The sequence below is a fragment of the Mirounga leonina genome, unplaced genomic scaffold, assembly GCF_011800145.1.
Source record: "Mirounga leonina isolate KUSES-001 unplaced genomic scaffold, KU_Mleo_1.0 Mir_96, whole genome shotgun sequence".
Classification (NCBI taxonomy): Eukaryota; Metazoa; Chordata; class Mammalia; order Carnivora; family Phocidae; genus Mirounga; species Mirounga leonina.
Window position 1 is genome coordinate 421182 of NW_023270871.1, and position 25314 is coordinate 446495.

Here is a 25314-nt window from a genome sequence, read left to right on the forward strand (position 1 = left end):
TTAAGATGGGGCCATTAAATTATAATAATGACTCTGGTGGATTGAAACACATTAAATATATGAAAAATCATAAGTTAATAATAATGCTTTTTAAGAGATCTTATTAATCACCTTTGAAGATTTCTAGGGCACCAACTCATTATTCTAAAAACTGATAAATAAAAATGAAAAAAATCAAGCATCAATCTTGTCTTCCATATAAACAGTATTTCAGAATAACCAAATAGCTAGTGAAAGAATGTATTTCTTTTAAAATGTCACTATTTTTGCACAGTGAAGGAAACCATCAACAAACCAAAAAGGCAACCTACTGAATGGGAGAAGATGTTTGCAAATGATATATCCAATAAAGGGTTAATATCCAAAATATATGAAGAACTTACACAACTGAACACCAAAACAAACAAACAAAAAAAAAAAACCCACCAAATCATCAAACTAAAAATGGGCAGGGGGGCACCTGGGTGGCTCAGTGGGTTGAGCACCTGACTCTTGGTTTTGGCTCAGGGTCATTTGACCTCATGGGTCGTGGGATCAAGCCCAGTGTCAAGCCTTGCGTTGGGCCTCGTGCTCAGTGTGGAGTCTGCTTGAGACTCTCTGTCTCTGCTTCTCTCCCCACTCATGCTTTCTCTCTCTCTTTCTCAAATAAATAAATAAAATCTTTTTAAAAAGGGGGGCAGGCAGAGGACCTGAATAGGCATTTTTCCAAAAAGACATACAGATGGCCAACAGACACATAAAAGATGCTCAAGCAAATCAAAACTACAATGAGGTATCACCTTACACCTGTCAGAATTGCTAGAATTAAAGAGACAAGAAATAACAAGTGTTGGCAAGTATGTGGAGAAAAAGGAATCCTTGTAACAGTTGGTGGGACTGTATATTGGTGCAGCCAGGGGGAAAAACAGTATGGTAGTTCCTCAAAAAATTAAAAATAGAATTACCATACGATCCAATAATTCCACTACTGGGTATTTACCAAAAATAAAAACAAAAACACTAATTCAAAAAGATATATGCACCCCCATGTTTATTGCAGCATTACTTATAATAGCCAAGATATGGAAGCAACCCAAGTGTCCATGTACAGATGAATGGATAAAGAAAACATGCCATATATATATATATATATATACACACACACACACATATGTCTATAAAATGGAATATTACTCAGCCCTAAAAGGTGAAATTTTGCCATTTCAGACAACATGGATGGACCTAGAGGGTATTATACCAAGTGAAGTGACTCAGACAGATAAAGACAAATACCATATGATTTCACTCATATGTAGAATTTTGAAAACAAAACAAATTTTGAAAAAAAAAAAAAACAGACAAATACAGAGAACTGATGGTTGCCAAAGGGGAACAGAAGGGATGAGTGAAATAGGTAAAGGGGATTTTTTTTAAAAAGTTGGTTGCTTAAATGATACCTACCTACTATCTCCTTTTTACATCCTCAATTTTATGAAAACTTGTAAAATTAATCTTCCAGATATAATTCTGGTCATGGGTAAAATTGTGAAACAATCAATCTTGATCTTCCCCCACCTTCCTTACTAAGCACTCTTTTTTACACCTGGGACTTATTTGCAAGCCTAAAGTCTTTTCCACCTGCCTGCAACCAAATTGGGTGTCTCTACTAAGAAGAAAACTAGAATTTACATCAGCATAGAAAGACCTCATATATGTGATGAAGATCCTGGTCCCTTAAGATACTCAGATTACATTAAAGGACCTCCTCCAAACATCAATGTCTTAAATTTGCAGAGGGTTGAAGTCATAACAATGGGATAACTGAAAAGTGGAGTATTTTGTAGACAAATGACCATGCTCTGTGCCTACATCATCGATGTATGGCTGTTTACATCATCTGCATGAAAATATTTTAACTTTGTGTTAACAAACCATAGTGACTTACAATGTATGACTATTCAACTTTATTCAGAACATTATAAAACAATACATTTAACAAAAGTATGTTTATTTCCATACAATGCTTTTACATTTTTCTCACCTCAGTTTTATCTAAAGCTAAGCCAATATCTTCTTCTAAGGCACTTTATTAATAGTGTATGTTCTTTAGACATGGAATCCCTTTGGGCAACATGCAACATTCAAATGTCTGTTGGCAATACACTTTTACAAAATATTTATGATGTCTGGAAATAATAAACCTCAACACCCATGACCACACAGCCCCAGGGGCAGTGGGGGACATACACAAAATCACAAAAACATTACCAACCAGTCAAGCACATTTTGGCTAATATCCATAATATCCATTCACAAATAACGTTGCTTGTGTTGGTCAGGAAGAATTTAAAAATATTTATAGATCAAAAGAAAGGGTCAAAGACAGAACTGAGCATGGAGCACACCAAGTTAGCTGATAGGGCAGTCCTAATTAATTCTTTCTGCTTCTAGCTAGAGGGGGTAATCAATACAATTAAACCCATAGTTTAAAAGCTTTTGTGGAAATTCAAATTGTAACAGAAAATAAATTAAGGGCTAATTGCTTCTAAGGGATTCATTAAATGACATGTGCTAGACAGGTATCTCTCTAGTGCATTTTAAATATAATTTGACATTAAGGTAAACACATATGCCAATGATGCTTCCTTTGCTTAAAATAAACAAAATCTGTGTACTATCTTCTGTACTTGTCCCTTTTTGGGGAGGGACAGGCAAAAGTAAAGGAGCACAGCTTCATTGTAAGTATTGCTTAAATATGGTAATCAAAAAAGTCATATCATTTTTTATTTTTAAAAAGGTTAAGAGATTTTATTTTATGTCTTCTAAATGGAATGCCCTTATATTTTGTATCCATTAGTTTGTATGTAACTGAGTTTACAGCTCCTTCGAATATCAGTATGTGTAAAGTTTATTGGGGTAATTTCTAAATTGAGAGAGAAGAAGGTCACTGTATCTGTATATATGGATGTAACCTCACTTAAGCTGGCCAGGGTCAACAAAGATCGATTATAATCTGAGAAACACAATGGGAAAAATTCAATATAATAAGTCAGATCTGATAAACCCAATTTTGGATCATGAGAAAATTCTATATCCAAAAATATAAGCCATTACAAGTCAAGATTTAATTACAGCAGTATTCTTATAAAAAAAAAAAAAAAGGAGGAGTCCATTATTTATGGGCATTGTGAATACTTTTCTTATCTAAAAGCTATCTGAAACTACTAAAAATATCTATATTTATTCATAAATATTGACCCACTGGATCAAAGTGTTACTTCCCAGTCTAGGTTTTACAAATGTTTCTGGTAACTTGGTCCTGGCAAGTGCCCTTGTTCCTCCCAGGCCCCATCATAATCACTGCACCCTGGTCTCTGAAATGTTTTAAAGAATGATGAACCACAAACCTCAGGAATTCCTGAAAGTTGCTATTAAATTAAAAACAGAGCAGCCAAATTCTTTGCAAATGACTTCTTTGATGGAAACAATTATTTCCAACCTGTATCAAGAAGGGAATTCTTTTTTAGATGCCTGGGGAAGAGTAAACATGCCAAGTATATTAGTCAAGGTCACTTGAGGAGAACTGTTTTGTGGATTCTTCTTCTGAGCTCCTGAGTAGAACCCTCAACTCTAGTGTCCCTCAGATCATAACAATACCAGTGCAGCCATAAATCTTCCCAAAAGTAGAGCTGGTCTATTCATATATTTACTTGGTTTCAAAGAGCAGGAAGCCTGCGAAGGTAGAGAAGCGCTGGTGGTCCCCATGAAGAGCGCCATTGCCCATTCTCAGCCAAACCTCATCCCCTTTAGCCAGCTTCAGTACTGCATGGTTGCTGGACGTATCTGACTTCCCCTTTGTTTCATAACTGTAAAGAAAAAAAGGTACCAACTACTTAGTCTTTGCAGTGGACAGTCACCTCTTTACCAAAGTATGTCCTCCCCTTCTCCTCCAGACTCTCATGCACTTAGACTCCTATGATTAAGTTCTCTAAATAGCATGTGAACAAAAATGACATGTACCACTTATAGGATTGGACAACACAACTCTCCCAAACACCTCTCCTTGCTTCTTCCTCATTATGACCATGTGGATTGGTAATGACAATGACCAGAATGACCTTGGAAGCCAAGTGTTGTAGCCTGAGTTCTTGAAGACTATGTTGCCAGAAGCTCTGTCTCACTTGCCCCAACCCGGAACAACCACTCTGGACTGTTCCATGAGAAGAAAAGTGATTTCTATTATGTTTAAGCCATTGGGTTAATGTTATAGCAATTTAGTCTACCCTAACTTATTTAAAATTTGGTACTGAAGGATGGTTTTGCTATAAGCCAAACTAAAATATGTTGCATTGGCTCAGGATCAGGCAGAGAGACAAATATTGTGGGCTTGAAAGCTGGAGACCTATGTCGTGATGGGGCAAAACATTTAGGAAAACATCGGATAATGTGGAAAGCAGACCTTATGTCTACCAAGCCTATACCCTAAGAAAGGAAGTGACTAGGGCGCCTGGGTGGCTCCGCTGTTAAGCATCTGCCTTCGGCTCAGGTCATGATCTCAGGGTCCTGGGACCAAACCCTGCATCGGGCTCCCTGCTCAGCGGGAAGCCTGCTTCTCCCTCTCCCACTCCCCCTGCTTGTGTTCCCTCTCTTGCTGTGTCTCTGTCAAATAAATAAATAAAATCTTAAAAAAAAAAAAAAAAAAGAAAGTGACTGGAAAAGCCAAAATACTGCTTTTAGTAAGATGTTTCTGCAAAAGACTAGTTCAGACAAAACCTGAGATGTCTGAAGCACAGGAAGCAGAAAGGGAGAGTCTAGAAAGTTGAGGTCTAACAGGGTTGGAAAAGCCAAGTGCTTTTATACCAGAGATAGCAGAGATAGTCGATGTTGTCCTATTAAGACTTCTCATTCAATCTAATAGACACAGCCTGTGACATAACTTGATGGATTAAAAATATTGCCTTTCTACCTAAATCTATTGTTTAGGTAGTCAAGACAGAAGGGCCTGAAAACAAGGAATCAAGGAAAGAACAGGCTGAAAAACTGTCAAGAAAAGAATGTTGGGTGTGGTTTGCTAACACATATAACTGACTGGTAGCAAATGGAATAAAAGCCTGCTAAGTTTCTGAGGAAATGGTATTACCCAGAAACCCAAACCTGGCTCACAAAGGACTTGGGATGTTTGACTAAATACTAAATACTCTTAGACCTCAAATTTGCACGAGCAGGAAGTGGGCTGTGAAAGACCCCAGGGAAAGCCTACTCACTTTTTAGATGGAGACAAATAAACAAGGAAGGTCCTCTCAGAGAACAGAATTAGGGGCCAAAGAGAAAAACAGCTGAGAGGCTGACTTGATAAAAAGGATTGCTCATTCCTAAGCTTTGAGCTGGATGCATGAACTGCAGTTTTGGATGTCTTCCATGGGGGTGGAGATGGGGAGACATACATTCTAAATGTAGAAGAATTCAACAGCTACTTGGTAGCCAGAGGAGCAGAGAAGCCTAGCTTTTCACCAGACTCCATCTCCCTGCTTCCAGAGGAGCAGCTCTACTTTTCCTTGCTGCCCTTGCCTTGGTTGAGGGGAGTTAGGGCTGGGGAACAATGTAACTGTATTCTCTGAATAGAATGTGTGATGCATAAACATCTTCACAAGCTTGTTGCTCTTTTCTCCTTCTGACTATGGCAATGACAATGACCAGGGAGAATTTGCAAGTCCGTTTTACAGGTGACAGAACTGCTTTCACCAGTCTGCATCTCTCAGAACCCAGATAGAGCACCTCCCTTCCAACCTGCCTCCACCCAAGCCCTCCTCCACCCTCTCTGCCTCGCCCTTCCCCATCCTGGAGCTGGTCAAGCAACATCAAGTTCTGCAGTGTTTGAGCTGCCATATTGAGTCTCTCTCTCTTTTTAAGAATTTATTTATTTATTTGTTTATGAGAGAGCACAAGCAGTGGGGAGAGGCAGAGGGAGAGGGAGAAATGGACTCCCCACCAAGTAGAGAGCCGGACGCAGGGCTCCATCCCAGGACCCTGGGATCATGGTCTGTAACAAAGGCAGCCGCTTAACTGACGGAGCCACCCAGGTGCCCCTTGAGTCTCTTTTTTGCAGCAATTTCACCTACTTCTCTTTTTCTCTTTTGGTTTTTCAAATACATCTTCCCACTGGAGGCCAGGTACCAGAAGAAATGGCAATCCTCCCAAGTCATCAAAAATGACAGGGATAAGATAGCAACTAGAGTTTTTAATAAATAACTCAACCACCCATTTAGTTATGGGAAAGATGTTGGCTCTCTGCCTCTTTCCCACATCCTAAGCTTATATCAGAACAAGTTGTAATATTTCTTTTTAAGATAATTTTTTAAAGATTTGTTTATTTATTTATCGGGGGGGGCACAAGCCTGTGTGCACATTAGAGTGAGTGGGGGGAGGGGCTGAGGGAGGGAATCTTCCCAGCAGACTCCCCAAGAGCAGGGAGCCCCATGCAGGGCTTGATCTCATCACCCATGAGATCATGACCTGAGCTAAAACCAAGAGTGGGCTACTCAACCGACTGAGCCACTCAGGCGCCCTAAAACAATTTTTTTACAAGAAGCTCTAGGGCCAGGCATAGCCTAAAGACCCGGGTCTACTCCCAACTCTCTACCTGTCAGCTGAGGAAGATAGTAGAGAAGACCATCAATAGGGGTGAACTCTGGCCAGAGTAAGAAAATAGGAGAAAAGGCTGAGAAAGAAGGAAAGAAGTTATGAGTTAAGGAAAGAATACAAATGGGGGCGCCTGGTTCAGTCAGTTAAGCGTCTGCCTTCTGCTCAGGTCATGACCCCAGAGTCCTGGGATGGAGCCCCGCATTGGGTTCCCTGCTCAGCGGGGAGCCTGCTTCTCCCTCTCCCTCTGCCTGCTGCTCCCCCTTCTTGTTCTCTCTCTCTGTCAAATAAATAAATAAAATCTTAAAAAAAAAAAAAAAGACTCTCTCTCCCTCTCCCTCTCCCCCCGTCCTGCTCTCACAAGCACATGTGTGTTCTCCCTCTCTCAAATAAATAAATAAAATCATTAAAAAAAAAAGATACAAATGATTAGTTATGGGGAGTGTTGCTAGTGATTAGCTCAAGGCCTTTTATCAACCTGCTTATTCTCAAGTTCATCAGATTTATTTCCTCCCAAATAGTAATTATAATCTGGCCATATATTGGTATATGGGAGCTCTCGGTGATGACAGGTCAGGTGCTATTGATTCTTACACACTCCCTGGCATTTGCCATCCTTTGAGCAAGCCATGGTGGCATGGTTGATCCCTGTGATAGAGAAGACCACCCACCTGTACATGCTGAACACTGTATTGCCATTGTGCATGAGGTACACATACACTTCTTCAACATCCTCATGCTTCATCATGCTGAAGGTGAAGAAATACACACCTGAAAAAGGCAGGTATATAGCCACATTTGTATTAATATATTGTACATCGAGGCCCGGGAGATATACTGTATGACTTCCCTTTTTTTGTTTCTATTCTATTTGGTATGTAGGCTCTTCTTCGCCTTTATTTGTATGAGTGTTCCTTTATCTGCTCTCACCTTCAAACTACTTTAAAGTTTTTTGAGACTTTCTCACTGTGGGTACTATGTATCCCCGATAAGTGCTTACGGTGAGGTACATGCTATTCCTAGGTATCAATTAACTGTCATTAGGTTAGCGCCTACCACAGGACTCTTATTAGACAAGGTACAGAGCCCTGCGTGGATGAACACACAGCCTCCGCGGCCTAACAGAATGAACCATGTGTAGCATTACAATGGATGAGTACCCTCAGCACAGAGATGTTACCCAGAGATAAGAAGTATTTTAGCAGATAAGTGTTTATCAGTTCTGAAGAAATAGTTTTAGTAATTTATCGTGTTATTCATTGTAAGTAGATGAACTTATGTACAATAAAGAGAGACTCAACTATGACTCAGCAGCATGACCTTGCTACTAAAAATAGGGATCCTTCTCATTTGTAAAGGATCAATGTATTTTAAAAAATGTGAGTTTTCTTATAAGTCTCTAGGCCACCTAACAGAAAGGAACTTAATATGACCCGATACAGTCTAAAAGATTAAAACGAATCAAAAAGCAGAGAGATGAGCAAAAAGGAAAATCTTCCCAACTCCAAATGATGTGGGATTTGAGAGTGCATTTTGGAAAGATGAATGAATATACATCATCAAGCTTTTATGGATTTCCATGCTACATTTTTAAACTAGTGACCTTGTCTTAGTCCATTTGAGCTGCTATAACAAAATGCCACCAAATGAGCAGCTTAGAAACAACAGCAATTTATTTCTCGCAGTTCTAGAGGCTGGAAGTCTGAGACCAGGGTGCCAGCACGGTCAGGGGAGAGTCTTCCTGCAGGTCACAGACTTCTGATTGTATCCTCACATGGCAGAAGGGGTTACGGGACTCTGTGGGGCCTCTTTCATGAGGGCACCAATCCCATTCACGAGAATTCTGCCATCATGAGGTAATCATGATAGGCCTTTGGGCCCTACCTCCTAATACCATTAACTTGGGCCTTAGGTTTTCAATGTATGAATTTTGGAGGGACACATTCAGACCATAGCAGCAGGCCTTGTAAGAGAAAAAGCCAGAAATGTCTTTAAAAAAAAAAATAGCATGGCACAGTCCTATGCTTTTTTTCAAATGTACAATCAAGTAAGATAGAAGCTGTAAGGGTATCATGTTGACCGCCTGCTTCTGAGTCAAGTTGAACCAATTGAAGAAGTGTGATTATGCTTCACTTAGTGCCAGGCTTGCATATTCAATACGCTGGGAATGAAAGAACTGGTATAAAAATCAATCATATCCATTCGTATGCCTAGATATTGGTTCACAGATGAAAAGTAAAGGCAGATTAAAATTAAAGGACTTGAAGAAAGCAGTTTATGGTGTTTAGGTTTTTATATTTTACAAAACGTATTAGACACACACACATACACACACGATACACGCATGTGACAATTTTCAATGCCTCAAGAAGATAAAGCTGGAATCAAAATGGCAGGAAAAAGTATTGGTTCTCCTGAAACAATGATGGCTGCTATACAAAATAGATTGCAGAAGCATGTTAGAAAGAGCAGACTAAGGGGCACCTGGGTGGCTCAGTCGTTAAGCGACTGCCTTCAGCTCAGGTCATGATCCCAGGGTCCTGGGATCAAGCCCCACATCGGGCTCCCTGCTTGGCAGGAGGCCTGCTTCTCCCTCTCCCACTCCCCCTGCTTCTGTTTCCTCTCTCGCTGTGTCTCTCTCTGTCAAATAAATAAAATCTTAAAAAAAAAAAAAAAAAAGAAAGAAAGAGCAGACTAAGACACCAGATGGGGAATAAATGAAATGCCTAGAAGTGGAAATATAAAAGTGAATATATATCATATCCACCTATGGCTTTCTTCTGCAAGGGAAGATACTGAAAGAAGAGGCAACACACTTGTGCTACAGTTTTCAGGTCTTTGTGTTACTGTAATTGCAAAAATCAGCCTTCTCTGTCCCATCACTACCAAAGTCAAAAAGTAGAAAATGCTCAATTTGTCATCTATTGGATGAGGTTTAAAGTGGGAGGCAAATGATGGTTGTTACCAAATGATGACCCAAGAGAGTTCCAAAAAACTACTAAATCTTTGAACTTCCATTATAAAGCCCTTGAAAGCAATGGAGCCATCGGGCATCTCGAGGTGCTTATGTAAACTGCAGCCCAGATAGTGTGTAACAAAATAGTTACAAGAAAATTGTAAACCTTCAGAGCAGAAAATCACATAAGAAGGTTTACAACTGGTTGAAGTGTGATGAAAGATCGCTTCTATCACTTCATATATCTGTTTATTTCTGAGTTTAGCTACATGGAAAACTAAATCAAGGCATTAAAAGCACTTGTGACAAATGTAATATGGCGACTGCATCCATCATAATTTTCCTCTATTCCTTCTAGATCCCACACAGGGAAATAAGGAGCATTGAAAACAAACACCAGAAAGAATCCATTTTTCATAAAACTAGGAGTCTGAAAAAAGCCAATAAACTTCAAATACTTGTAAGTTTGTCAAATGCAACAGACAGCAGGCAGAGTCGCAGAGGCAAGGAGTTTTGAGGAGGCCAAGCCGAGGCAGATCTCACAGTACTGGAAAAAAGGCACTCCCTGATGGAGAAGGGCCACACATGTGGAAAAGCAGCTCTTACGAGCATAAGTGGTGTTTTGGGGGAACATTGCTAGATAAAGTACAAAAAGTGAGGTGAGTGGTCCTAAAGTGGCAGATTTCTGAAACTACCAGCAAAAACAGGACTCCTAAGGGCAAGAGAACTACACGTGCAAGGCTGGGTCTCACAAGTCTTCCCAGACCCACTGCAGTCTGAGGAGGGAAGCAGAGGAAGTGTGGCCACACAGAGAAAACACACAGAAGGGCCACACTTCAAAGAGCAGACTGAGTCCCCTGCTAGCAGGAGAGGGAACCACGGAGCCGGAAGTATGCTGAAGTCCCTCCGCCTTCAGCAGAAATTACTGCCCCTGGCGGGTCTAGGGAAATCCAACTCATTCAACCACCAGTTAATTTTAGAAAGTAGAAAACATGAGCAGAAACTACCTATAGAGGAAGAATACTCACTGAGAAGAAATGTTGTCAGGTAGCAGATGAAAACTGTAACCAAATATTCCATCCTGAGTTTAAAATATGTTAATGAAGCAAATCCCTCCATGAAAGAACATTATTAACTCACGGCAGAAATGTCCAGACAAAGGGCGCCTGGGTGGCTCAGATGGTTAAGCGTCTGCCTTCGGCTCAGGTCATGATCCCAGAGTCCTGGGATGGAGTCCCGCATCGGGCTCCCTGCTCCACAGGAAGCCTGCTTCTCCCTCTCCCACTCCCCCTGCTTGTGTTCCTGCCCTGGCTATCTGTCTCTCTGTCAAATAAATAAATAAAATCTTAAAAGAAAGAAAGAAAGAAAGAAAGAAATGTCCAGACAAGAGGAGGAACTAAAAACTGGGACTAATGAGTAATGTTAGACATAGAAAGAGTAAAGAAAAATCACAGAAATAAGACAGAAGAAATTGGAAGAAGCAAAAAGGAAAATTCATCCTCAGCATATGTAATTAAGAACATGCAGAATAGTGATAGAGAAAGCAAACAACATGAAATGGAAATTAAAAAAAACAGCAAGAGATTCGAGAAAATAATAGATACAGAAGACAGATGAAGAAAAGTTAAACACAAAACCAACAAAACATAATGGGAGCCCTTCACAAGTTAACCAACCAGTGGTGTCCTAAAGTGTGTGTGTGTGTGTGTGTGTGTGTAGGGGGGGATGCTTGTGAGTGGTCAACCCCAAAGGGGAGGAGTATTTTATGATTGACATGGTTTAGAATTGCTGCACTAGGATGACGATAAAAATCTAGTGACCTTTTCATTGGTCTTATTATAGTTCAAAAATATCCCATAGACAGGGGCACCTGGGTGGCTCAGTCAATAAGTGTCTGCCTTCGGCTCAGGTCATGATCCCAGGGTCCTGGGATCGAGTCCCACATCGGACTCCCTGCTCCGCGGGAGGCCTGCTTCTCCCTCTCCCACTCCCCCTGCTTGTGTTCCCTCTCTCGCTATCTCTCTCTCTGTCAAATAAATAAATAAAATCTTAAAAAAAAAAATCCCATAGACAATGTGCCCACTTATTGCCTGATTGCCTAACACAAGTCAGACTGTTCCCAATGCCACCCCACCTTAGTACAGCAATGAGAAGGAAAAACAGTGTTTAAATTTATATTTAAAAATATAATTCAAAGAAACTTTTCAGGGCAAAAAGAAGGCTTACAACCACATATTCAAAGGACAGCAGGAAAAGTCTACCCAGACGATCAGCTTGTGGTGGCTGAAAGTAAGGAAGTTGTAGGGGCTGAATGCTGACCCCCAAATCGGCCCAATTCCTAAAATCTCCAGGAGCTGCAAATGGTACCTTATATGGCAAAAGGGACTTTGCAGGTCTGATTAAATTTAGGATCTTTAGATGGGGAGATTATCCCAGATTACCCAGGGGGGCCCAAGGTGATCACGCTGCCCTTGAGAGCCAAGGAGGTCAGAATCTGCCAGGAGGTGACGTGACCATTGAAGTAGAGACTGACATGATGTGGCTGACAGAGAGGGAATGTCGACAGCTTCTCAAAGTTGCAGGAGGCAAGGCCCTCGAGCCTCCAGAGGAACTAGCATTGTCTATACCTTGACGTCAGTCCAGTCACACTGATTTTGGACTTCTGACCTCCAGAATTACAAGAGAATAATTGTGTGTCATTTTAAGCCCCTTAGTTTGTGGGAATTTATTAGAGCAGCAATAGGAAATGAATACAGAAGTGCTCGAGAAATTTTAAAAATTCAAATAAAAAAACTATTCAAAGGATCAGGTCCTCCTTGGGGTGGTGGTGAGAGGAGGGCACCGTAATGACACATTTAAACTGTGAGAATTATGATCTAAAGAGTTTTAAAGTCAGAGGTAACTATGTCCTCTGAGGGATTATTTGCTTCAGTTCGAATCAGAGTCAAAAATCTTAGTAATCATAGAAGTGTATTCATCTGGGATGGCTGGGTGGCTCAGTCAGTTAAGCGTCTGCCTTCCGCTCAGGTTATGATCCCGGGGGGGAGGGGGGGGGCGGGTCCTGGCTCAGCAGGGAGTCTGCTTCTTCCTCTCCTCCGGGCTCATGCTCTCTCTCTCTCTCACAAATAACAAAATAAAATCTTAAAAAAAAAAAAAGTGTATGCGTCTTTTTGAATTCTAATTAATTTACTTTGAAATCCAACAGAAACCTATATATGAGCTGATTGTTTTAACCGGAATCAGAAAGAATTCTCAACTCTCTTAGTGTCTTCCTTTCTTTGTTTCCTCTTCCTTCATTTTCCTTCCTCCCCCATTCCTTCACCTCTTTCCTACCTTCTTTCTGTCCTTCCTTCTAGATTGCTAGTTGAATAACTCAGTCATTCATTTATTTTTACATCTCACCTGATACTGGAGCCCCAAATCTACCAGTCATAACATCAAAGAAGTTTCCGATGTTCGTCTCCACGCTGCTGAAGATAATCCCGCTGTTCTGATTGCTGAAGTGGGTTGCCAGAGAAGCCATGAATGCAATCTAAGGAAAGTTAGTTAATAGGAAATTTACCTTAAAGAAATGGGGTTTTTATAAAAGTAAGTTTAGTTCAATATTATTTGTAACAACTAGATCGGAAATAAACAGAAAAAAATTAAATAAATCATGGTAATTTCTAACATTTTATGCTATGAAGCCATTAAAATGATAGTATATATCAGCAGTTCTCACCTTGTGTTTCAAAATGTTTTTTGAAATATTAAAATTCTATTACTGAGAAAATTTGGATGAAATCTACTTATAGCTATTAAATGCTATTAAATGCACATTAGCATATTAAAGGATCTGAGTAGGCCTGCAGCCAAATAACCTTTTAATTTTGTTCACTCTGTGTTATTTTTTTCTCCAAAAGAACTGTGATATTATGATTTGTAATAAATATACATTTAGTCTTTGTCCCAGTTTTTGGCACAGAGTTCCCAAAACCATTGGAATATCTTAAGTGTTTAGGGAGAGCAAGGGGTCTTTTGTTATGTTAATGAGGTGACTTTTGGAAAGCCCCTAGGTAACCTAAAGATAGGGGCTCATTGCCATTGGAGCCAACGCTGGGATTAGAGGGTTGAAACTTTCAGTCCCACCCCACATCAGGAAGGGCAGAGGGGTGGGCGGTTGAATTCAATCACCAATGGCCTGTAACTTAATCAATCAAGCCTATACAATGAAGCTTCCATAAAAACTTAAAAGAAAGGGGTTCAGAGAGCTTCTAGGTTGGTGAACATGGGAAGTGCAGGAGAGTGGTACTCGGTCTTTGAGAGGGCAGGGAAGCTCCTCACCCCTTTCCCTAAACCTTGCCCTATGCATCTCTTCCATCTGGCTGTTCCTGAATTATACCCTTTTACAAGAAACCAGTGATTGAGTAAGCAACATGTTTCTCTGAGTTCATGCTGGCAATTACTTGAACCCCAGGAGGGTTCATAGCCTCCCCTTCATAGCCGGAATGTCAGAAGCACAGATGACAATCCAGACTTAGAGTAGAGTCTGAAGTTGGGGGTGGCAGTCTTGTAGGGCTGAGCTTTTACGCTTGGGATCTGATGCATTCTCCAGGTAAGTAGTGTCAGAATTGAGTTGAATTGTAAGGACACCTAGCTTGGGGGTGTGGGAAACCCCCCCCACACTGGAATTGTACCGCTATTAGACAGTCACATTTGAAAATCAATGTCAGTCCCCCATCCACATGAGTCATTGTAACTGAGTGTGAGTTAGATCAATAAATTCTTGGGGCACCTGGATGGCTCAGTTGGTTAAACGACTGCCTTCGGCTCAGGTCATGATCCTGGAGTCCCGGGATCGAGTCCCACATCGGGGTCCCTGCTCAGCAGGGAGTCTGCTTCTCCCTCTGACCCTCCCTCTCTCATGCTCTCTCTCTCTCAAATAAATAAATAAAATCTTTAAAAAAAAATTCTTTAGCTTCCTGGGATTATCAGTCTTCAATGAATGGGAGTTTTAAGGGAGGGGCTGAAAGAGGAGAGAGGGAATAATTTGAAGTTTGGAAGACCCAGGGGAAAGCAGGCTTAGGAGAATCAACACGGAAAGGATTTGGACAGTCAGAAAGACAGCATGAGGGCTGTGGACTCGGAAGGAAGGGGAAGGAGAAGGATGACCCCGAAGGAGGGATTTCGGAAATGGGAATGAAGGGGCCTGGAAGTCACCCTTCTTTATAGGCTGCCTGAAACAAATCATTCTTCCTCTGTAATGCCTCCTTTAAAACAGGTGAATGTAGGGGGTGCCTGGGTGGCTCAGTCGGTGAAGCATCTGCCTTCAGCTCAGGTCATGATCCCAGGGTCCTGGGATGGAGCCCTGCATCGGGCTCCCTGTTCAGAGGGGAGTCTGCTTCTCCCTCTCTCCTCAGTGGGGAGTCTGCTTCTCCCTCTCTCAGCTCATGTTCTCTCTATCTCTCAAATAAATAAAATCTTAAAAATAAATAAAATAAAATGTGTGAGTGTAGTTCTCCCAAATTATTACATTGTGGGTTTAGGGTAAAATAATTGATGGAGCATTTTAATAATTGCCCAGGGTGCGCTCCATCAGACTGGCTACTCCAGGGCCCCCTGGCCCTTGTATAACCATCACAGGTTTAGAATTAAAGTTTCTAGGTTTGGGGATGTTAATCATCCCTCTCATTAGACACCTTTAACCTGGCCAAGCGGCATCTGTCTTCTTTTCTTTGTAAATTTTTGCCGGCCCATTAATCCCAGGTTGCTAAGGTTATTAAACAGCGTTCCTTTACAAGTGACAAAACCTCAAAAACAGTTCGAGAAACACAAAAGACCTCTCAGGTTATAACTTAGAAAACTCGAGGCCCAGAAAAATGATGGAATGTATCCGAGGTCAAACAACCATCAGATATGCCCAAATAAAAAGCAAAGTTTTCCCCCAATTGATCTTTCAGAAAGAGTCTCTGTATTCTGATTCTTTAAAAGTCTCTCAGGCTATGGTATATTCTCTCAATTACACACAGCCCCCAGCTGTGTGAAATAATATTTCAACTTTAGATGCTGCCATAGCAATCTGCTTTCAGTAGAAACCATACTTCAGATTTTGAATTTGGATCTTTTCTGGGGCTATCAATAGGCAATAGACCCTTTCTTGTGATGCTGGGCAGGGGCAGCGGGCCACAGCCCCCAGTCAGCCACACCGTCGAGAGCGTCAGCAACTAATGATACACTTAACAACCATTATAATTAATAATAAACACTAACTTTCAATGTTGATAGAAATCCCTTGGAAAAATCAATTTTAAAAACATCAGCCAGGAAATAAAGAAATAGCCAAGACTTAGTAATTTTCTTGGTGACCTAACCTTGCATTTGCAAGTTTTAGATGTTATTGGCCACAAGAATTTTGAACATCACTTAAAAGGGAAATAAACAATAGACAAATGAACACGTAAGCTTAGGATAAAATATTCAATTATAGCCTCATAAATAGATTCAAAACATGTTAAGCTGAAATAAATATAATTTAGTCTAAACTAGGATGGATGACTCAAAAATAAAATGTCTCTAGCGATAAAGAAGATGCTGATGAGAAAAGTTTATTTCTTTTTTTAAAGTTTTTTTTTTGAGGGGGGGCACCTGGGTGGCTCAGTCGGTTAAGCAGCTGCCTTTGGCTCAGGTCATGATCCTGGAGTCCCGGGATTGAGCTCCGCATCAGGCTCCCTGCTCAGCAGGGAGTCTGCTTCTCCCTCTGACCCTCTCCCCTCTCATGTGCTCTCTCTCTCTCAAATAAATAAATAAAATCTTTAAAAGATTTTTTATTATTATTATTGACAGAGAGATAGAGAGCACAAGTAGGCAGAGAGGCAGGCAGAGGGAGAGGGAGAAGCAGGCTCCCCAGTGAGCAGGGAGCCCAACTCGGGCTGGATCCCTGGACCCTGGGATCATGACCTGAGCCGAAGGCAGCCACTTAACCGACTGAGCCACCCAGGCGCCCCAAGAGAAAAGTTTAAATAAAAACTGCCACAAGATCTTGAGTTGATAGAGAATAATACTTATATATTAATATCCATATATATGATTTAAATTGGTAAATGTAACAAAATGAATAAATAAAATATTTGAGGTTAGACACATTCCATTTATATATTTGAGTTACCAAAACCCTTTTTATTTAACATCTCTTCCAATTTGGAAAACGGGACATTAGCTGATACTCAGGGCTTCTGTGTATTTAGTCTAAGAAGGGAGCTGAATTTCAACTTCTTAGGAATGATTTCAAAATGCTCTTTGAAGAGTACAGGCCGCCTGCCAATGCCCTGCAGTGGGGTTGAGCAAAGCCAGCCTCGGGCATGCGGGCATGTGGGCCAGCAGCCATCAGTGAGGATGTGAAGAGGCACTCGGGCCTTCTGCTTCCTGGACTTCAAGGGTCTGGGCAGTTTAGAAGTCCCATGGAGATCTGCCCAAGGTGACTTACCTGCAGTTCTGGCGGAATCCCCGGGTAGCCCTTTTCTCCCTTGGGGCCATGCTGCCCTCTTTCGCCTCGTGGCCCCAGGTCACCTTTGTCTCCTTTCTCACCTTTGGCCCCTTCATGGCCAGTGGCTCCATTATTGCCATTGTTCCCATGGTTTCCTTAAATCACAAGCAGAAGGCATCATAGGAGAAAGCCCCCATCACTCACACTGACCATCTATTGTTATACAAATGCAGACCTGTTTTTTTTAAAGATTTTTTTATTTATTCATTCCAGACACAGAGATACAGAGAGAGAGAGAGAACATGAGTAGGGGGAGAAGCAGAGGGAGGGGGAGAAGCAGGCCCCCCGCCGAGCAGGGAGCCCGATGCGGGGCTCGATCCCAGGACCCTGGGATCATGACCTGAGCCGAAGGCAGATGCTTAACCATCTGAGCCACCCAGGTGCCCCAGACCCTTTCTTCGAAAATGTTCGCTCTCAATTGCAAAAGAAGACCATTTGAAACAGTCCCAAACACAGCCAAGGAGGCATCATCAAATGGGTTCTCTTACATGGGACACTGAAGACAGCCTTAGCTACTCAAGTCTCCAAAGCCTGTTTTTCCTATAAAGCAAGAGTTGGGTGAAAAATTTTGAGGACTGATGATCACAGTATCATTTATAATAGCAGAGATTAGAAACAAACAATACTGGAAGAGCTCAATTAAAAAAATGGCACATCCCAGTAAATAATGTTACATCATCACAAAAAAAGAATGCTAAAGGAAAATATTTAATAACATTTAATAATGTTCATGATACTTCTAGATAAAAAAGTTATGAATCAGTAGAGACAGTGCAATATTATGTGTAAACAGTACTTATATATTATGTAAAAATATTTCCAGTGGTTTTGTTTTTTTTTCTGAATGGATGAAACACGAGTGGTTTTGTGTCCTGCTATGTACTTTTTCGTCTCTTTGAATTTTTCTGTAAAGGATGTGCACCACTTTTATCACCGAGGGAGATGTAAAATCACTGATACAAATTGTAACAATAATTTTGAAAGCAAGACTTAGATAATGATTTCAACTCGTCACTTTGCCACTAAGAGACAATTTCTACAACTCTCCCTTTATTTTATATTTGTTGAATTTCACACCCTGTCGCAGTTTATTTTGCATGCTACCTTTGGTCAGGTATTATACCAGGTTTGCAAACTCTCCAGATAATTGAACTTTGACTGTGTTTGCAAGTTAATGGGCCCAAAAAAAGCCATTTTGATTGGGAAACATTTAGTCAAGGCCAGCTTGTTCTGTACCCTCAAAAGAGTTTAGACTTCAGAACATTTTAAGAGGATGAATATTCTCTACCCCCAATCACTGCACCTGCTAGAGCCACCCTTAACATTCCATGACATAGACTCCAAGACAGTAATCACGGTGTAAAGTCTAACAGAATGTTTTCTCACGTTAAATTTGGTTTCATAAGAGAAGCCACTCAAAAGTATATTAAAAAATCAAAACTCGGTGAACCCGGGTGGCTCAGTCGGTTAAGCGTCTGCCTTCAGCTCGGGTCATGATCTCGGGGTCCCGGAATCAAGCCCCACATCTGGCTTCCTGATCAGCGGGGAGTCGGCTTCTCCCTCTCCCCCCTGCTCCCGCGCTCTCTCTCTTACTAGCTCTCTCTCTGTCAAATAAATAAATAAAATATTTTTTAAAAAATTAAAACTCAGTTGATAAATGTTAACATCACTGAGGGTAAGTGAGAGAAGAGCAAGTGGACTTCTGTCAAATCCTGAGAAAAAGTCCTACCCCCAGTAATTAACCTGTAAAGAGGAAAACAATTAACCCTCAGATGGATTTGGGAGTCCTAAGACAGAGAGGATCTGGGCTACCCTTTCCTTGGCTGACCCCAGACACTAGCCAGTTTTCAGAACCTCCCATGTCTGGGGCACACTCTGTAGGGTAGGGTGTCTGAATGGAGCCTGACAGCGTTTCCCATGCCGCCATGTGGTGCTGGAGCCCAAAAATGTTCCCATGAGCCCAAGAGAGGCATGAAAGTCAACCAAGAGATAGCTGAACGTGGACAGACCCTGAGACTAAGGGAAGAAAAACTTAGCTAGACGCAGAATCAGACGTAAGGCTGCGTAGTTCAGTGAACGGCACTGTGGAGACGGCTATAGCCAGCCCAGTAGGCGCTCCTCTCCTCCCCACCTTCACTTCCTAAGTTCCCTGAAAGTTAGATAGTGTGTTGCATGAAGTGCGTTGTGGCAGAAATGCCCAAACAAGAGTATGTCCAATAAGATCCCATGATTCTGTACTCCACGCTGGTGAAGAGCCTCCCCCTCTCTGCCGCCGACAGTGCATCTGGTACCCCAAGATGATGAACACCTGTGGGATGCTGCAAGCTGGATAAATAATAAATACTATAGAGTTTATGGTATATTGTTCCACCGAATTGGCTCTGTAAACCCAGTCCTCGCCCAAAACTCTCTTTCGGATTTTCCATGCACACCCTTTGGATCACGCACAGTGAACCCAAATTATTTCGATTCGCCCTGGCTCTGATTTTGGCACAGTGCCCAATTAGACTGGCAACAAACAGAGCATTTCTCTCATCCTTACCTGGAATGCCAGGGGGGCCAGGGGGCCCCGGGGGACCTTGGTAGCCTCTGAAGCTGTATTCTCCATGGCAACACTTGCTGCAGTCTGGGGGCGGTCCTCCGGTTTGTGGAGACTTTAAAAAAGATAGAGAGAGAAGCTTCAGAGAATGGTACTGGGGAGTCATTAGGACTTGTGAATTTCCCTTGGTCTCGTCTTTTGGGTAAGTTTAACTCCAAACAACCTACGACAGCATCAGAAAAGCTGGTGTGGGGTGGGGGCTTGAATGGCATGCTAGCTAAAGAGAGCCAATGACCAAAAGGACAAGGAAGCCAGAGGGTCAAAAGAAGGGCATGCTCTTTGGAAGGAGTGTGGTGTTGGCAGGGGATGGGGCAGTGTTTCTGGGAAGTACTGTCTTGAGCTACTGGTGACGGCCAAGGAGGAAACCCCTTCAGAGGTGGACTGGGAGGTAGCCCTCTCATTCCCAGCTGCCAGGAGCCTCCCCTGTCACTCCTTTGAGTAGGTGACCCTCAAATGGTAAGAACAATCAACTTCCAAGATACTTATTAAGAATTTCTATATTCAGGATACTGGGATAAGAGTTCTTAGAAATTTTGAGTCAAAATGCCGCTCTTCCCGTCACAACACACTTAAACTGCCTTAGGACATGGAGGAAACAAAGTATTCTTTAGCCCAGCAAATTACTATTAAGTATCTACATCTTGAAACAACTTTAACTCCCCCTTAAGCAGTATTTAACCTCAGGTCCTGTTTCACATTTTACTTCAAAATTCTAAAAGATTATCACATCGTTCGAACCAATATTCAGTGAGTACTTAATGGGTACTAAGTGTACTCAAATGTGACACTGAGGGGACTTGCTTATTTATTTAAAGAAAAATTTCTAAAATGTGTGCTTACTGTTGAGGAGCTACAGATCTAGTACAAGAGCTAGATTCACTGATAAAATTTAGAGTGATACTAAACTGGTAACTTGCCTTTTGATTGTGTAATATAAAATATTTATGGAAATTTTCCTAAACTTGAGTTATAATTCAATGGTCTGTTGAAAACAGTGTATTATTTCTAAAAGATTCTAAAGAAAGGGAAGGAGCAAAAGAGGGAAGGATAAGAGCAGAGGGAGAAAGGAAGGAAGAATTTGAAATTCAGGTTTTCTCTATTGCTAGAAATCCAAGCAGAAAAGTGGGTCAAGTCTTCCATTGCTGCACATTTAGACTTCACTATTTTTTGTTGTTGTTTAATCAAAAATGGGCTTGGACGTTTTCCTCACTCCCTCATTCCTTTTCCTTTAAGGCCTCCACCACGCTCATCAGGGAAAATGCAGGCTATCTGTAGTCTGAGCATTCTCTTGCAACACCTCAGAGCCGGAGTCTCAAGTGATCAGGGGCCACAATGTGGAGCTAACTCCTGTCTAGTCTTCTGCCCACCAGACCCCACACTGGACAGATATGGGAGTCTGCAAAAACCTTTGGTAAAACTGGTGAAGGAAAAGAAAATCAGCTAAAGCAAGTGGTCTGGGACAAGGAAATTCAGACACTTGGAAAGTCAGACACCACAGCACCACCCCACCTTCTAATCCAAGGACGCAATCTGAGAAGTAAGTATTTCATAATTTCCTGGTATGATTTTGCTAATGTGAAATACAGTTTTTTTAAGTTCCAAGAAATCCAAGGCTCTGCCAATAATGGGCTTTGAGGGAGAAGGAGGGAAAATTCTGAAGCGGGAGCCATTTGAAAATAGAACTGAGTTCCTGGGATGCTAAGAATTTTAGGAACATGTCTGTCCTGGCACCAGAACTCCTATCTCAGTTCTGTGTGGCTTTAGTGATGTCACTCCCCCCCCCCACTGCCCCCACATCATTTTTCTTGTCTACTAAATTAGGGCACTGGGTAAAATGGCCAGGAAATTTCTTGCCAGCTCTAAGAGCAAGCAAAGATACTAAGGTCTTTTCTAAACCCTCAAATAATGGTTTAGAAAAATTCTATTTGTAAAGTCTGGTGTCTGAATGTGAGAAGTTAGCTCCAGGAGAGCGGGCTGCTCGGGGGCGGGGGGGGGGGGTGCCCAAGCTACTCGGGAACACTTCGAAAGCAGAGAGCTGCCACCCCAGCAGGGAGAATCTTCTGGTTCCTACTAGTTGGTCATGTCCTGAGAGCCCGCCTACAACATTCACATGTTCCTCTGGCCTGGTCCTTCACAATACAGTCAAATGGAATAATGCTTGCAAGCCTTTTGAGGGACCCTTAGAACAAGTTAGACAGGATGTGTTAATTCAGAAGTTATCACCTAGGTAAGGGACAATTACACGCTAGGGAGTCACTACATATACCCTCTTAAGTTTATCAACCCTTTTCTCATAATCAGGTCAAATGTGAAAGCCAAAGGAGAATGAGCAGCACGGGAGGAGGAAGGGTTCTCTAAGACAAGTCCCAGCCCTTTTGTGGATGGAGGCCATGGGGCAGCTACTCAGGTTCAGCTCTGCTGTTAGCGAGTGACTTCTCAGAAAGAGGGCCCACAGCTCCTTCTTTAACCGAAGAACGAAGAACGAGAGAAGAGAAAGGAGAAGGGAAGTGGGACGAAGGGGAGGAGGGAGTCCAGGAGGAGGAGGAGGAGGAGGGGAGATTGATAAAGGAAGAAACTGCCTAGAAAAGAGAGCCCAAGTCTGCTCTCCCCCCAGTCTCTGCACACTCTACCCACCACGAAGCCCATGGCCAGAGTGCTTTTTCTAGAACATACGCCAGACCACCTCACTGCCCTGTTGTGAGCAAACAAACACAACTTTGGCAGGCAAACTAAGGTCTGAGCTCCTTAACCGGCCAACAGAATCTTCCAGGCTGGCACTGAGATCATCCTGTGTCTTCCTTGAACAGCTCAGGGGCTCCAGCTGCGCCCATCCCTCCCAGGCTCTCTCATCTCTTTGCCGTCCCACATAGTTTTAGATTTTATGTCTTTCGTGGATAACGATCTTTTTTGCCTCACTTTTGGGATCCACTGCAGCGGCCACCACCACTCTGGCACTTTCTCCCCAACTGCCTTTTGTGCAGAGATTTTGTTTACCACACGGTATTCAATGATCTGTTCATTTGTCCCCACGAGAGCCCTTCAGAACTGTCCGGAGATAGGCTTGGGCTTATTTATCCCCATCCTAAAGCTTGGCACATACTAGAAGCACAGGAAATCATAGGTGAAACAACAAATGAGGAAAAAGAAGAATTAAAACAAGAGAGGCGGGGAACGCAGGCAAGAAGGGGAACACAGGAAAATCCTAAATGCAGTGAGTCTCCATACCCATTGGCAGAGGAACCTATTGAGGATCGCCAGAATATCAATGGTTCTAAATCTCCTCAGGATCTGCTGTTGGGGGTTTGTCTGAAAATACTTCAGGAGCCCAGGAGGGTTTGAAAGCCCACCCCCTCCCCACTGCCACTTCAACAAAAGAAAGCCAGGAAGTGACTTCCCGCCCCTCTCATCTGACTCCAGCATGTTGGCTGCCTACTCAAAGGTACAGCGAAGTAGAAATGTAATTTGGATTCCAGTGGTCAGCTGGGTATTGGTTGCCAAGAAATAACAACAAACAGCCTACATCTGCCTTCTGCTGCGTCTGGGAGCACATACTGCGAAGGCCAGGGAGGGCCCAGCAAAGATCCCACCCACTGAAATGGAAAGTCCAGGTCAAAGCCTGGATGAAAATGAAAATATCTTCACCACAAGGAAATACAGAGGACCATGAGTCACCCTCCAGCCAAAAGATTATCAGATGAGGGGTGCCTGGCTGGCTCAGTCAGTAGAGTGTGTGACTCTTGATCTTGGGGTTGTGAGTTTGAGCCCCACGTTCCACTCCACGCTTAGTCCCAGAGTCTACTTAAGACTCCCTCTCCTTCTGCCCCTGCCCCCACCCCGCGCACTCTCTTTATCTCTTTCTAAAATAAATAAATAAATCTTAAAAAAAAAAATAAAAGGATTGTCAGATGAAAGGACAATCTCTAAAAGTGGGCTTTGAAAAATAAGTATTTGGAGGTTATTATTTCTTTTGTGGCTCCTTAAAGAAACAATTTTTTATTTTTTAAAAAAAGATTTTATTGATTTATTTGACGGGGGGGGACGGGGAGAGCACAAGCAGGGGGAGGGGCAGAGGGAGAGGGAGAAGCAGGCTCCCCGCTGAGATCATGACCTGAGCCCAAGGCAGACGCTGAACCCACTGAGGCACCCAGGTGCCCCAAGAAACAATTTTTTTTTGACACGGTCTGACAGAACAGTCTGGGCGACTGCACTGTGCAGCTGAGTTAGAAATCCCAGCTCAGCCCCAGATCTCTAGCTGATCGTGTGTGGGGTTTCAGTCTGATCATATCGCCAGTCTCAACCCAAACTTTTCAGTCTATGAGAGGCCAGGCTTGGATTTCACCTGCATGAACATTTCCAGGGCCTGTTGAATGCAAAGACACAGTGAATTTTTGTTCTAAAACCTCTTCGTTCAAAGCTCTTGTAATTCAAGGTAACTCTTCTTGCCCCCTTCCTCTGATTTCAGCATGCCAGATGCCGAGAAGGTAAGTCAATATCCGTTTTGTCTGTTCTTAATGTTTTAAATGAAATTGAATTTCACCAATTTGCAATTCACTACATTGAAACCTGACCTCACTCCAAAAATCCCCAAAAAGAGTTGAAAGATGTTTCCTTGGACACTGAGTTCACACCCAGGGAAATAAATCAAGTCCTCTGTGATTATCAGGCTTTAAATCACACAATGAAGTTTTGCTTTTAATACACAGGCAGTCTTTTTTGCTCTAACTCTATGGTTCACAGGCTGAACATAGAGGCTTAGCAACCTAGACTACTATAAATCAAATAAACAAGCCTGGCATGAAATGTCACCGTCAACTAACACATCAAAGTGAAAAACTCAAAAGGCAACTTCTCCCTGCTGGGAAGCATTAAGAAAATCCAACTCTCTTAGAATCTGCAAATGATTGTCTCCAGCAATCCGATACGTCTTATCTGCTATCTGCGTGCTCAGCACTTTTCACACCAAGAGAGCAAGAAAGAAATCAAGTCAGAGCACAGCAGGGAGCTGGCTGCTCTGTTCTTGACCCCGGGGGACACCGTGTCCCCCCACATCCTCTGCTGATTTCCTAACAGAGATCGGCAGTCGTCCCCCGCCAGGACCCCAGAGCAACCCAGAAAGACCCCCACAAGCAGCACAGCAAACTTCTCGAAAGCATTGATCCTAAGAATCGCAGCTGAAAAAGAACAACAAAACTCGTTAAGCTTTCACAGTAATCCTTAGAAGAGAATTCCGAGTACCTGGCCCCAGAATGGGGTGATCTGGGCTAGGTCATCTACCTCGGGGTGCGGTAGCTCATCTGGTCTCAGGGGTTTTAGGTCTGTAGAAGTGTTATTATCCACAGTCCCAGTTTTAGGATGGCTCCGCTCTCTCACTTTCTCCCTCCTGGAGCCGCTACGGCCAGTCTGCTGGTGGCTTTGCACTATTCTCGCCTCTACTTTATTAGCTCTTCCGCTCACCTCCATGTATTCATCTTGACAGAGGCAAAATGGGAGGAAAAGCAAAGCCAGCAGGTGCCAAGAGCCGAGCTGCCTCCCGAGCATGATTCTCAACAGAGCCCCAGAGCCTCCTGGAGAGCACGGCGGGGCTTCTCAGGCAAATGCCAGGGCTGGAGAGGCGAGCTG

General features: G+C 42.5%; 1 protein-coding gene across 2 annotated transcripts; it reads right to left on the reverse strand.

Annotated features, from left to right (window-relative positions):
• Positions 1–1928: 1928 nt before the first annotated feature.
• LOC118006366 (complement C1q tumor necrosis factor-related protein 3) lies at positions 1929–25314 on the reverse strand. Of its 2 annotated transcripts, none has more exons than XM_034998996.1 (6): positions 25150–25314; positions 19639–19750; positions 17037–17191; positions 12977–13106; positions 7290–7389; positions 1929–3845 (listed from the first exon to the last, which is right to left on the reverse strand). In XM_034998996.1, exons 1-6 carry the CDS (start codon positions 25231–25233, stop codon positions 3686–3688), a joined length of 741 nt encoding a protein of 246 aa, XP_034854887.1. In that variant the 5' UTR covers positions 25234–25314; the 3' UTR covers positions 1929–3685. The 2 variants fall into 2 exon arrangements, with proteins under 2 accessions (XP_034854887.1, XP_034854886.1); XM_034998995.1 differs by having other exon boundaries at positions 24931–25314.